This window comes from Rhynchophorus ferrugineus, unplaced genomic scaffold, assembly GCF_030347505.1.
Source record: "Rhynchophorus ferrugineus isolate W39M unplaced genomic scaffold, kcgeb_rfMv2 rfM10, whole genome shotgun sequence".
NCBI lineage: Eukaryota > Metazoa > Arthropoda > Insecta > Coleoptera > Curculionidae > Rhynchophorus > Rhynchophorus ferrugineus.
The window spans coordinates 851,616-867,131 of NW_027472589.1; the positions used below are offsets into that span (position 1 = coordinate 851,616).

The 15,516-nt window shown below is 32.5% G+C and overlaps 1 protein-coding gene across 4 annotated transcripts in view; it reads left to right on the forward strand.

Moving 5' to 3' along the window:
* Window positions 1–15,516, forward strand: part of LOC143203574 (prolactin-releasing peptide receptor) — a 122,889-nt gene that overhangs the window by 82,567 nt on the left and 24,806 nt on the right. For all 4 annotated transcript variants that reach the window (XM_076415781.1, XM_076415783.1, XM_076415779.1 and 1 more), the window contains exon 3: window positions 13,416–13,963. In XM_076415781.1, coding sequence (XP_076271896.1) covers window positions 13,599–13,963 — 365 coding nt within the window. In that variant the 5' untranslated portion in view covers window positions 13,416–13,598. The remainder of the gene's footprint in view (window positions 1–13,415; window positions 13,964–15,516) is intronic.

Sequence of the window (15,516 nt, forward strand, 5' to 3'; positions counted from 1 at the left end):
CCCCCTTAAAAATATACAAATAAGATCGATCTATAAATACCGTCGTGTTTTCGAAACGAAAATTGTGAGGAACAAACGAACTGTTCGCGGCCTGCTTGGTTTTATTGTGTCGGGTGGGAAACAATCTCGATTTACCGTGGCGAATTAATGGAAACACTGGGTTTAATTAGCGCTGTCGGTGATCTTTTTTTTGCTAAAATAGGTGTTTATTGAAGAAATTCATACTCCCTGATATGTTCTTAATTTGTTTGTTTATGATTATTTTTTGAAAATGGTTAAAAATCGCTATTTTTCATGACTTTATTTTTCATATACGTACTTTAGGATGAGAGTAATCTACTTTAGAATTATATATTACTATAGAAATATATATATATATATATATATATATATATATATATATATATATATATATATATATTAACTTCGTTGTTTGTTTATTATATCTCCACAGAATAGAAATATTTGTATAACGAATGCAGAGATGCAAATAAAGTTAATACAATTTAGTCGTCACCTGTTTGTTTGTTCTTTTTATGTAAACAAATTATAACTAATAAAGCTTTATATGTAAATAATATTAATGAAAGAGATACAAATAGAGTTAATGCAATTTTGTATCTACCTATTTGTTTTTTTTTATTTAAACTAACGAATTATAACTAACGAAGCTTTTTATGCATTTTATGCTTTTTATGAAGTTAGATTGACCACTAGTAAAATATTGAGTCCTGGGCAAAATGGGCATTTATTCTAAACTACATTGGCAGATTTCACAGCCACGTACTGTTTTTTACGAACATGAAATATGAAAACAGGATTTGTTTGAAAATTATAGTAAAGGTAAGAATGAGAACTGGTCATAGTTTTACACTTCATACCTATAACTCTTTTTTATGCCAATATATCCAAAGTTTAACAAAAAGTAGATGTTTACGACTTTTAGGATAATGTAAATATAAGATATAATTAACAGAAATTGAAATAAATTGATAACAAATTTAAAGCTTTGTGATTAATTATCTCTTTCGGTTTATTTAACTCTCCGAAACAGACAAAGAGTACAGAAAAATTAAAGGGATACATCGTATAACCAATGTTATTGCAATAAATGGAATACAATGAACAAAAAATTTAATCTAAGAAGTATACACACAATTTTTATCGTTTTATCCCGATGTTTTACTATAAATTTGCCTAAATGCTGTAAAATCGTATGTATTATGTAATTATCTTTGTGAGTTTGCTTATGGGATCTGATAATTATTCTGCTTTGAACGATACTAACATGTTAAAATTTTAAATCAATAAGATCATCTAATGAATTTAATAATTTCCCAACTATTAGGCCATTTATTCTTAAGAGATTGTTGAAGGACTCCAGAAGCTTTTATAGAAGCAATGATCCCACATTTTTATCCTTTCCTCATCTTATAAGTAACACCTGCAAAAATAACATAAGGTCTACATCCACCAGCTGCATAAATTTCGTTTCTTCTGTTTCAATAATAATTTTTTTCATTTCTCCTTTCATTTGAGCTCTAAGTTCTTAACTTTTTATTTTCCTTTTGTCTCGAATGTTGTTTATAACATGCTAGGAATATAGAGGCTTCCCATAACATTTATCTAGCTTAGACTACAATTTCGCATTGTTTACTCTTAGTTTTCTCTATTAAATAATAAATATTTATATTACCATAACAAACTGTGGTAAAAATAAAATTAACCTATAAGTAATTTACTAGCCACAACAAAACACTGGGTTTAATTAGCGCTGTCGGTGATCTTTTGTTTGCTAAAATAAGTATTTATTGAAGTAATTCATACTCCCTGATATATTCTTAATTTGTTTGTTTTTGATTATTTTTTGAAAACGGTTAAAAATCGCTATTTTTCATGACTAAAATATACGTATACGTACGTTTTAGGATGAGAGTAATCTAGAATTTAGAATTTGTAATTTCTTAGATATGTGCATATTATATATATATATATAATAAAATAAATATATATAATAAAACAGCAAACTTTATTCTCATCAATATTTATGATGTCAAAACGTGTTAATATTGCCGCATTTACTTTGTTTTGTTTTAGTTCGTTTTGGCATTAACATGTAATAATGTTATCAAATATAATTTATATTAAGATTATAACATATTTAATTTATATATTATCAAATGACTTAAACTACCGTTTATTATACAGCCACAATAGGTTTTATCATACGAGTATTTACATTAAACTCTTTTTCACACCATCTATGGGTTCTAACATACCTGTGCATAGTTTTCTTGATGAAATTAGATGAAACCACTGTATTATACATATATATATCTGCAGAATAAATAATATTATGCATTTGCTATACCTGTAAAAGAAAAAAGTTAGTATTAGTTCCCTCTCCAATCAATTTAATCAAATGCTCATGTATATTCCGAACAATTACACCCAAATATTTTTTACACTCTATAATACGATATTCTACTGTTACCATTCATGAATTATATTTAGTAGGTTCCACTCTCAACACCCTGTTTTGGTATTGTCAGTATTGGTCACTGTCACTTTCTGATCCACTATTCAAATCAATAACTACTCTGTTTATTTATTATCTAACACTAGTTCACAATTCCACCTTTTTTCAATTGCCAATTATTGTAGACAAACCTTCATTCCACATATTCAAAAGTAACAATTTGAAATAGTTCACCCTTCAACATGGCATTTTGAAAATCGTTGGGATCTTCCCCACCCATATGCTATGGTATGGTGCATTGTCTATAAAAATAATTAATAGTTTATCTTTAGCAGCTAGTTTTCAAACCAGAGTAAAAATATATGGTTCATTTCTCCATGATAATCGCTGTTGGATGTGGAGGAAAACATTAACGCTGCTACAACAATAAAGCAATTTCTGTTTCCAGCACGAAGAATAATAATCTGTATTTAATTATTATAAAGATATTATACTAACAAAAACTATTGAAAGTTCAGCAATAGCTACTATACCACTCTGGGAATGTATGAAGTGCAGTAACAACATTTGTATAACTCTACATTTTCTTGGAGAAGTGTCAAAAGTCTTACCCATTCTGACATAGCAAACATAATTTACTTTTTGATTGTATTAGACACAAAAGTCATTTAAAAGTAATGAAATTATAATATTTAGACTATACAACAGCAATAATGTAAAGCGCGAGTTTTAACGGACAATGACTGAATGAGAAAAAAGATTACACAATTGACAAATGACGAGCGTATACTGTGCTGCTACTGCAAAACTCTACTCTACTGCTCATTCCAGTGTTTTCCTTTAAAACCATCATTTATTCGAACAAATATAACAAACTATAAATAACATAAATACGTACACTCCCTAATAATTTGGCGACCTACTGTAGTACGAGGGTCACTATTTATATTTCGGGAATTGACAACACTGTTGTCATATAAGTCCATCTGACGGTTCCATCGTAAAGTTTGACATTTTTGACGATATACGTACTCGGAACATTTTGTCATACGGATGCTATTTGTTTATTTTATATTTGTTGATATAAGTTTCGTCTCACCAAAAAATGTAACTGAATCGTAAACATTTTCGTACGATGATTTTTTTACGATTTTCGACGTAGATTATCACAACAAAAGTGTACCAATAAACTTAATTTGACTTTTAGCGATGGAGCTCCATCAAAAATCACCGTATATCGCTGGTTTAATGAATTCAATCGTGGTCGTAGTTCGCTGTCCGACGAGTTTCGTTAAGGTCGTCCAAAATCAGCTGTTGTGCCAAAAATCATCGATGCTGTGTGCGAAATGATTAAGCAAGATTGTCATGTGACCTAGTGTGAGATTGAGGCATCCCTAAGCATTAGTTCCATCAGCATATATGCGATTTTACATGAACACTTAGCTGTGCGAAATTTATATTCGCATTGGATCCAACACAATCACTCATAAAAAGGCCCGTGTCGACTGGTGTAAAGAAATGCTTAAGAAAATCAATATCTTCTTCGAAAGATGTTTATAAAATCGTGACAGGTGACAAATCATGGATATATTCGTATGAGCCCGAAAGTAAGCAATAGTCGACTGTATGGGTATTTCAAGATGAAACAAATCCAAGAAAAGTTGTTCGCGCACGAAGCACTTCAAAGAAAATGGTGTCCTGTTTCTTCGGGAAAACTGGTCATATTTCAACAGTGCCTCTACAGGATCGTAAAACAGTAAATTCTGATTGGTACACAACCATTTGTTTGCCAGAAGACTTCGGTGAAATAAGGAAAACAAACAAGAGACGCCGGATTGTTCTTCATCATGACAATGCGAGCTCTCACACATCGGTTCAAACAAGAGACTATTTGAGCACTCAAAACATCGAATTGATGGGTCATCCGCCGTACAGCCCTGATTTGGCACCCAATGACTTCTTTTTGTTCCCATCCGTGAAGAATAAACTGCATGGTCAACGATTTTCATCGCCCGAAGTAGCTATTGAAGCGTTCAAAAATCATGTTTTGAAGATACCTCATTCGGAATAGAATAAATGCTTTGAAAATTGGTTTAAGCGTCTGCAAAAGTGTATCGAATATCATGGCGAGTACTTTAAAAAACAATAAAAATATTTTCGCAGCTTAACTATTTGTTTTTTTCCTATTCCCGAAATATTAATAGTAACCCTCGTACAGTCTCATTTGTCTCTCTTTTTATGTATCAGAACAATTAGTACTATTTGCCATTCTTAAGGGCTTTATTCCTCTTTCTATTCTCTGTTGAAAATATGTACAAAATATGTCTTGACAATATTATCTTGATTAGGCCCCTCACTTTCTTTACTTGGTGGTCTGTTATAATATTGCTTCAAAATTATATTATGTTAAGTCCTATTACTCGAGAAAATCTACTACGACAAGTTTTTCAGTTTACAATAGAAATATATCATTTTAGCGGGCTTAACGTATTAACGAGTCAATAACGGTCGTGTCTGCAAGCCTTAGGCGCTCTATAATTCTCGGTAAAAATCTCCAGAGCCGAGCAAATTGAAAGGAATACCTTTTAGTTTCGGGACAATAGTTCCTGTAGGGATGCGGGCCTCTTCACTTCGTCCAAAACACAAAGAAATACAACACAAAGCGAAGACGTAACCGAGCAAACGGTTTTATAGCCGACTATTGTCTCGAACAACGAGCCACAAATCACCTCGTAAACGACAAGGAAACTAGCATTATCCAGTGTCGGATCGCGGAATAAATTCTTAACAAACAGTCACCCTCCAGATAAATGGTTCTTCTTAGCGACGGGAATGGTTACGGGGAAAGTTTCCGACGTTATTTGGTTATTAACAATCATTAGCACTGTTTAAGAGGAATTATATATTGGGTTGAAGATAATGAAATTTCTTGTAAAGGTAACTTTAAATGCACTACTGCTACCCTTCATCGCCTACTGCGAGATTTTGAGCAAGCTGCGTCAGCAGTTTATGTTTGACCACTTAGAATGAGACGATAGTAAAATGCCCTAACAATTATATTGTAATAAATAATTAGATTATCTTAATTATTATTAATTAAAAAATAACCAAAGTTAGCGCAGTAGTAAAGGCGACAGGACGGTCCTCCTACTGTTGCGATAGTTCGAGGTTTCGAATCCTGCTGGGGCATGGTCGTAAATTTATGTTTGTGATTGTGTAATATTTGTGATTGTCCTCGGAAAGACTGTAACATCCGATAGAAAGAAATATGATCACAATCACGCCAGTAACCAGGCTGGATAAGACCGGATGTCTTCTCGGATGATTTCTAAATTGTTCACTCGCTAATCGGTAAGCTTAATGCTCGGGACCGTGGTTCGGAGCCCACGTTAAACTGTAGGTCCAGTCCAGATAAAACTTCGTTGGTAAAAAGTAAAAAAATTAAAATATATATATAAAAAAAAATAACCAAAAAATAATTTCCTCTTATACAAATTATTAACTTTGGTAAACAATAACCGGTGGCTGCGAAATTTGTCAAGCTACTTTAGAATAAATGCGCACGAGCAGTTCTGGCCTATCAACAAGCACGCTCTTACTATACTTAAAATGAAATGTTTGAATTTACTGACACAATATCCCAACGAGCATTTAATAAATTTGTTTCTGTAGATTCTAATAATTTGCCAATAAATAAAAAATTCTAGGGATAGCTTCGCACAGAAACGGATTAAAATAGGTTCCTAGTACCCTTAGGTAAGATTTATATAATATAACATAATAGCAGATTATATAGATATAATAAAAAATAAAATAAATTAAAATAATTAAATAAAATAAATTAAAATAATTAAATAAAATAAGTTAAAATAATTATTAAAATAAATTAAAATAATTAAATAAAATAAATTAAAATAATTAAATAAAATAAATTAAAATAATTAAATAAAATAAATTAAAATAAATATAACAATTCTTGCCTACAATATTACCACATATATATTTGGTTCTTAGACTTTTTGGTGTTATAACATATTGTCTGCTTCTTATCAGTAGACTGACACAGATTTGTTTGTCTCAAAAGCATCTGTAGAGGAACATATGTTATAATTTTCAGTGTTTAAACTTCTCAATTTGCTTCGTTTGAAAAAATATTATATTTGTAGTTACTTCCAATTAACTGAGTAACTGCTCATTCAATGCTGATTTCAATATTTATCTTTTAGCCATATTTTTCTTTTCAATAGGTTAATGAAGATGATTTGTTAATATAGCCATATTATATATTTAATTTAAATTATCGTTGTAGATTTTAATAAAAGATTTACTATTAAAATTAGAATTAGGAACTGCATCTTGGTTATTTAAGATTTCAACGAGACGCTCATACATGGTCTTCTACAGCTCATATAAGAAGAGATCTTCGTATTCGAGAGGTTAGAAGAGGTTATAATGAGTTGGCAATCTGTTAAAGTCAGTCAATCTTTCTCCAAGCCTTAACCCCATTTTCTTTATATCTTGTGATCTATTTTTTATAGCGGATAATAAATATTTGAGTTGTTAGATAGAATAGGCAAGTAGAAACTTGGTTCATTCAATATTTCGTTCTTGATTCGTATCAAACCCAAGTAACGGGCCTGTATATGGCCCACTCTTATGTGAATGATTCAAAACTACTTTATAGCCGATAATTAGTTCAGTAAACATAGAAATTTCATATAAACATAGAAAATTAAAAAGAAAACAAAAAAAAGTAGAGTATTCTATGGACTGCCATATTTCCAACGCACTATATCATAATTTCATTGAGTAAGTATTCGTAGAGATATGCAGCGTTACAGTCATCCATTAGAAAAAAAGACGAAATAACTCTTTTCTCCCACCTTATATTTTCAACCTCAAGGACTGGAATATCACCAATTCTCAGTTTCCATGCGAAACAATATTAAGTTCATCCTATTTCTTCAAAAAATGTTCCTTTGGAACATTCTCTCAATATCTATTTTTTACTCCACCGTCGATAACCTCGTTGGATTTCCCGCCACTCACGAAAATCTGACCGAATATTTTAATTCACGGCTTTTAAACGAACGGAGTTATTCCAGGTCGATTTTGAGAATTGATCCGTTCAGCTCGCTAAATTGCTCGGGCGAAATTCCATTCGAGGACGACGACGACGGCGACGTGGAGAGCAAGCAGTCAGTCAGTCGGCACCGGGGCCCGCACCCCCCGAATATAAACGACGATATTCTAATTGGCGCATAACTCGCTCTCCGGGGAGAGCTATTCGAGTATTCGACGGCATTTAATTGTTTGGGTTAAGGCGAATCACGATTACATTCGCCGACGAGTTCGCAAAGTTAGAGTGTTTTAAATATACCTAAACAATAATTAACGGGGGGCCGATTTGAGCGTCGCACGGGTCTGGATTCGGATTTAATTGGACAGTAACTTTGTTTTTATGTCGGCTGACGTCGCACTGGGAATGTACCGGGTTGTTCAATTAGTCTTGTCGCCCGACAAAGAAAATATGTTAAATTGATGATTATAGTTATCTATTAAAACGTTTTTTTGATAGATTAAGCTTGTATTATTAGGATTATGAAGATAGATTATTAGATTATCAAAGGAAAAATGGGAGTTCATAATACTCTTTCAGCCAATACTTCAATACCTCATTATTGGTTCAAGAAAAACAAACAAAGAAGTCCAAAAAACACCTTCCAGGTGTTTGGATATACAAATAGTTTAACTGGTAAACGTGTTCAGAAACCTTGGCCTCATTCTGCAGAAGAAACACTTGTTATAAGATTGATTCTAGAGGTTCAACCTTCTTCTATTACAAGTCAAGATCTCAAATCAATCCAATAAAACATCAGGGTTATAGAAGCTCCATATTCTTCGTACTGTTTTCATTTCGTGTATCCAAACGATTGATTTAGAGCGGAGAAAGAATATAGGTTCTCTAAATATGAAATGAGAAATTCTATGATGTTTGTGATTCTTCTATGATTAATGATGTTTGTGTGTGTATGGTTCAACGAGGCCCTAGCATCAATCTAGATAATTTTTATTATATCTTAACTCTACTTATAAAGCCAAAATTGACAACAAAATAGATGTTAATACTTTGGTCTCTTCTTCATTAATATCGATATGTATGGAAGTAATGACGAAATAATGTCATATTTTGCAATAAATCGAACACTGCTATCGGAAAATGGACATTATTGATATGAAAATAGAACTTGCCTCGGAAGTTGTTTCCTAACTTGACACGTCGCCGACAAAAGAGCGACGCCATTTCGGAAACACGTCGTCAAATTGGCAAAGTGTTATTTTCCAATTGTGCAGAGTGTCTCCGTTCCGGGAATGCCGGGAGTTAATGCCACCGTCCGAGCCGGATGGATCGTTGCCGAGGCAGCCAGGAATCGGTGAGGGGCGCTAGAAGGTTCGGTGTTGCGAGTTCAGGACTAAATTCGCACTAAAAATGCCATTTTCGAAACGATAATGGAGCAGTTATCGAGCTCGACGCTCTTTCAACGAAAAAGCGCCTGTCTAAGATACTAAATGGAATGTTTTCTATTGAAATTCGTTCGGAATTACTAAACAGGCTGGCGTTCGATGATGATGCCGACCGACGGTGAAATATTTCTACACGTAGCCAATGTTTTCAGGAAAAAAGTGTTTTATTTGTATTTTAAGATATCACACTAGATCACTTGCCGCAGACATATAACGTCAATATACACTTACTAAGTTGTATTAAAATAATGGTAAGATAATGAAAATTACAGGAATTACAAGGAATTTTAGAAGTGAATCGAATGGTAGTATAGTGATTATAATACAACTTTTAGTTTTTAAATTCTACAATGAAAAGTCTAATTACAGAAAGTAAGTGTTCTTGGGTTTATACAACATATCTTAAAAATTATAACTTCTATAGCAATTTAATATGTATTTTCGTTCCTTTCTCACCAAAATGCATACATTTTGGCAGTTTAATCTCCATCAGAAAAGTATATATATATATATATATATATATATATATATATATATATATATATATATATATATATATATATATACATATACATATACATATATTCTACAATGAAAAGTCTAATTACAGAAAAAAAGTGTTCTTGGGTTTATACAACATATCTTAAAAATTATAACTTCTAAAGCAATTTAATATGTACTTTCGTTTCTTTCTCACCAAAATGCATACATTTTGGCAGTTTAATCTCCATCAGAAAAGTATATATATATATATATATATATATATATATATATATATATATATATATATATATATATATATATACATATACATATATTCTACAATGAAAAGTCTAATTACAGAAAGAAAGTGTTCTTGGGTTTATACAACATATCTTAAAAATTATAACTTCTATAGCAATTTAATATGTATTTTCGTTTTTTTCTCACCAAAATGCATACATTTTGGCAGTTTAATCTCCATCAGAAAAGTATATATATATATATATATATATATATATATATATATATATATATATATATATATATATATATATATATATATATATATATATATATATATATATATAATAAAAGCAAAAGCCCGATTTGTTTAAATAATAGCGTTTATTCGATAAAAATACTGGTTTATTCATTCGATAGCCAGGACCAGGCAATGTGTCCAATGTCCAACGAAGAGTGTTCTGGAACCATTCCGTGGTGTGCACAGGGATTGGACATTGAATTTAAATACAAATGGAAAATATAACTTTTAGTTTTTAATTTATATAGTGGAACTATTTCAAATATTTAGTGGTCTTATGCTTATATTACATATCTTAAAAGTATAATTACAACATAAATAACTTCAATCGAATTGCAGTTTATGTCACATATGTTGACAACTGTACATTCTAAAGCAATTTATCATGGATTCCGTTTCTTTCACTATTACCATTATACTTTGGGAGTTTTATCTCTATCACAGAGGAGTTAAACATTATTAATCCAACGTATCATTACGAAAATATCCAAAAATAATCGAAAAACTGAATATATGATAATGGTGGAGCTGAAAAAATCATCTAGCTAGCTGTAGTGCAACTATGCTTCATATTTCTTTAAAAATATGCGTGGTTTTCAGTTTCTAGCCAGAAAACAATTACATTAAGTCCCAAATTCGACGTTTTCATCATATATAGTCAAAATCCAAGCCATACAACAAACAAATTAAGCCCCACGCCGCCGATTTAATTAAAAAATGTGGTTCTGTCCCATCAGATTAACCGGGGACTCTCATCCGCCGTAATCGATTTAGCATCAACAGGTCGATTAAAACCCGAACGATTTGGCGAAGGCGCCGTGTAAATACAGCGGGTACGCTGTTTGCTCGATCGCCGTCATTCTCCTAATATCAAGCGCGAGTTTTTTAATATTCGTCGCCGATGCCAATCGATGCTCGCCCGACGGCGTGATATTTTTCCGAAATTTCGATGCCGTAAATGATTTACCTTAATATGTTTACGTCCGGGCCACCCACCTGAGGCTGTTGCTGTCAGTTGCAAACTTCGTTTAGTTACATTCCTTCCACTCCGGCCCGTAATGGAGTTAAGGAACTGCGGCCCTGCGCCACCCCCCCGCCCCGGAAGCGTATTACCATAATATATTGCCTCGTATCGGGACGTACATGTATATTTAGAAAAATTGCGCTTCGGCAGTTGAATATTAAACGGTGTAATGATGGATTTGTCGCACTACTTGGTGTGATTTGGCGCCTGAAGAGAAATCGTTTCGGTTTTATACTAATAGAAGGATTTGAAGTCAAATATCACTAGTTATAGTCATTCATTGAAGAGCGATTTAACTTTGTAGGCTATTAATCGATACTAGTGATCGCCCTGTGGTTAGAACTCAACCAAATTCTATTAAAATAATCACGTTTCTGCCATAACAATCATTATCTTTTATCTATATTTCTCTCCTGTAATATATATTGTAATAAAAATAAATACACCAGGCACGTTTGGTCATGTGTGAAATACGGCTTCAACAGCCAAATCGGAAAGGTTGCTTGCATCGTATTATCATTAGTGATGAAAATGAAATTGATCCATTACAATTATACAAGACAAAATATATCATAGAGACCATCTGGTCCTGCATCAACATCAACGGCATAACCGAATATCCATTACTTCAAGCCGATTCTCCGTATTTGGTAGGATCGACACCCAACCGGAATATAAACAGAGATACAACAGTATTATTCTTCAGAATGACATTGCTCGACTACATGTTGCAAAATCTATGAAAACTTACCATGGAGTATAGTCATAGATAAGTCCAGACATATGTACTATATAGTTCGAGAAGGCTTTTATTATGATAAATTTAAACCACATCAATCTTTAATGAACTAGAAAAAAATTGAGAATGATCATATAGACCACTATTTATTATAACTCCATACAAATGTCCGGCAATTCGAAGAAATAAATCAATTGTTGTATGAGATCTAGTTGGACATATCTTTTATTATTTTTTATTATTATTTAGTTATTACATTGCTACTAGTCGTTTCCGTCTAACCTACAATTTGTCTTTATGATAACCCATCAGCCCTATCTCAGTCTCTGGTGAAATAATATTTATACATGTCACTGCTGAATTTTTTAATATATGCACCTCACTACACAACACTACACAAGATCAGATGGTTTGATTCTTTTGAGTCTGTGTCCTGTTCTGGTGGTTTCCAAAAGCTGCAATAGTTCAATATGTTCATGAGAATGGAGTCGCCCCCTTGCAATTCTCTTGATTTCTTGACTGACTGTGGGTATCTGAAGGTCTGGACGTAGGTAATCAGTCCTATAGTATTTGGGTGCGACCACAATACCTCTCAGGAGTGGGACAAATAGCAGCGTTTTATTTTCCATTATAAGTCAATCAAAAATAGTAATACGTAAGGTAGCGCGATTATTTTATCAAAACTCTTGACTAAATCATTGATTCATAAACTCGTTACAAAATATTTTGTTTCGCAACAATAATTTCTTCAATTTCTTGTGTTTTTATCTAATAAACTGTGAAAATAACACTAGAAATCCGAGGTACTCGTACATATGTTATCGAAAGGTGAATTGCAATAATAAATATCGCCATATATCCGACCAAACTATTACGTTCAACAAATAAACAATATTCTGTTAACGACAAAAGCAAACACATGTCTGCCATGTAATTATTTTTACCTCGTTGTATTATATATAGTTTTGTTTGCTGTCGGTTTATTTTTGTTAAATTATGTCGAATTTCATTGGAAAACCTCAGGAATTATCATTGAAGGATGATTTTAGTTTTGTTTTCTAACGTAGCTCTTGCTATGTTAACTTGCATGAGAGTCTAACACTATTTGCCCGAAGCATTTGAGAACAACTTGTACTGCTTATACTTGAAAATTTTATCTCAGTAAACAATTTAATCAGTGACGCTCAGAAACGCTTGTTTACGTTAGATTCAGCATATTTTCAGTGAATTCATGGTCTTGTTTGTGACTGAAAATATTGATAATGGAGGAATTTATTTAATTTAAATACTTATAAGAATACTATGAAAAACAACAAAGCCTTTTCGTTAATTAATTATGTTACTTAGATAAACTCACAATATATCTAAGTAACAACCCTGGTTTGAGACTTACAATCTACTAGGAAAAATCGAGATAACTTTTTCTGCATTCTGATATATTTTTAGTACTTCAAAAAAGCTTATTAATATTTTTTAAATACTATTTTAGAGGATTGTATTTAGAAGAAACGCGCAAAATTTTCGACGAATTTTTATTGTGTGATTTTTTGAAGGCGATTTTAGACCGTTTTTATATACGTTGTCATTAGTATACCACCACTAAGACTTTATTGGTTTGTTACAGGTGCTAATTTTGTCAAGACCGTGCGAAGATGAACCATAACAGCGGTACCAGATCGATTTACAAACCGTCACCGCTGCCGGTACTGGTATAGTTTCTTGAGCTGATGCAGAATTACCTACGGAGATGTTCGAAATAGAAGTGCGCGATCACTAGTGCGACAAGAACCGAATACAATCCGTCGAGATGCCCGTGGTCGACGCCATCAACGTGACCACCGTTCACAAGCTGGACATAATCGACAAGAAGGGAGTGCAAGTTCTGTTCCTGGTGGCGTACACCACTATCTTCGTGGTGGGACTATGCGGTAACGTGCTCGTGTGCTTCGTGGTGTTTCGCAACAAGGCCATGCGGACTGTTACCAACTTGTTTATCACTAACCTGGCCCTATCCGATATACTCTTGTGTGTGCTGGCGGTACCGTTTACTCCTCTCTACACGTTCTTGGGCAAGTGGGTCTTCGGCAACTTGATTTGCCACATGGTACCCTTTGCTCAAGGCACCAGTGTCTATATTTCAACGCTTACATTAATGTCAATTGCTATAGACAGGTACGTTCAAGTACTTATTAGGTTTTTTTTATCGAAAATAAAACAGATCTTAATTACTTGCATCTATTCTAATCAATGTTTTCACTTTAACAAGACATTAATTGAGAAACATATGGTACAATATATATATATATATATATATATATATATATATATATATATATATATATATATATATATGTATATATTAATCTCTTAGAACTGCAGGAGTCTGCCCGTGGGCAATAGGTATTTTTTATGACTTCTGTTATACAATATAACTATACTAATATATAGAAGATCACTTCGACATATATCGATCGCAATAAATCACTTACTGATTTATTGTACAAACTGATAATCTAAATGTTATTCTATATACTATTCTAACCTATTCTAAAGATTATTATATCTCACTCTATGTCTACTATTCAGTTCGAATAGTAGTATGCGTTTAAGCATACGCAACGTCACTGCCATCACACCTATATAACTGTTTGGTTAGTGAATTGGGATGACTGCCAGTGCATCTTTTCAGAGTACTTTGCACTAACAATTTGGATCACATTCGTTATGGGTTCCAAGGAGATATTGCGCTGAATCGGTTTGTTGGAAACGTAATATAGGGCATCGATACTGGCTCGCAACAGTTTATTCATTCTAGAAGTTCTGATGATTACTATGTTAGATATGCTAGTAGTACCCCACAGTGCAATACCATAGCTCCAAATGGGCCTACGAGTTGATTTATATACTAAAACCTTATTATCTAAGGATAATTTCGATTTACGTCCTATCAGTCAATACTAGTTTTAGCAAGTTTAGTTTTAGATTTAGTTTAAGCACAACTATAATTTATATTAATAAATTTTTATTAATAATTTTTTCTTAACATTCTCTACAATTTTTTCACATCTCTCTGGTGAGAAATGGCGATATCCCGTTTTTATTAAACTTTTTGCGCTTGATATTCTTCTTATTGCTATAGCCAGTCATAATATACTGCAGAAAACTCTTCTTTTAGTGCCTGTTATATAATGAAACCTCAATGTTTAAACAGTTCTGAATGGAATTTTCAAGTAGTTGGTTTAGTAGTGATTTTCCCTTCTCTTGTGTCTTTCCTATCGCTTGCAAAAGTCTGGAGATAGTTGATTTATCAAGTGCTAGACTCTCGGAAATCTCTCATCATTTCTGCTGGGTTTTCGTACAATAAGTCCTGCAATTCTACATTTTCAACCTTTTTTTTGGCTTATCAGATCATTTCTTACCATTCAAATTAATTACCACTTTAAATGGTTGAAACCAAAACCGACAAATGAGATATGACGAAGCGGCATCTTAGGTATCGCTCATCAAAATACAAACATGACTTAACATTTTTATCCGGGCAAAGAAATTTAGTTTAGGAGTTTCTTTTCCGTAACATTATTGAAACTGCACTTGAAACACTTTTAACTTCTGATTATTTATGAAAAATGTTATCTAATTACATTAATCTAATTTAAAATCCTATTTATGATTGCCTCTATCTCTAATTTCACTACAAATATATTTTATATACATTAGTTGTTAGC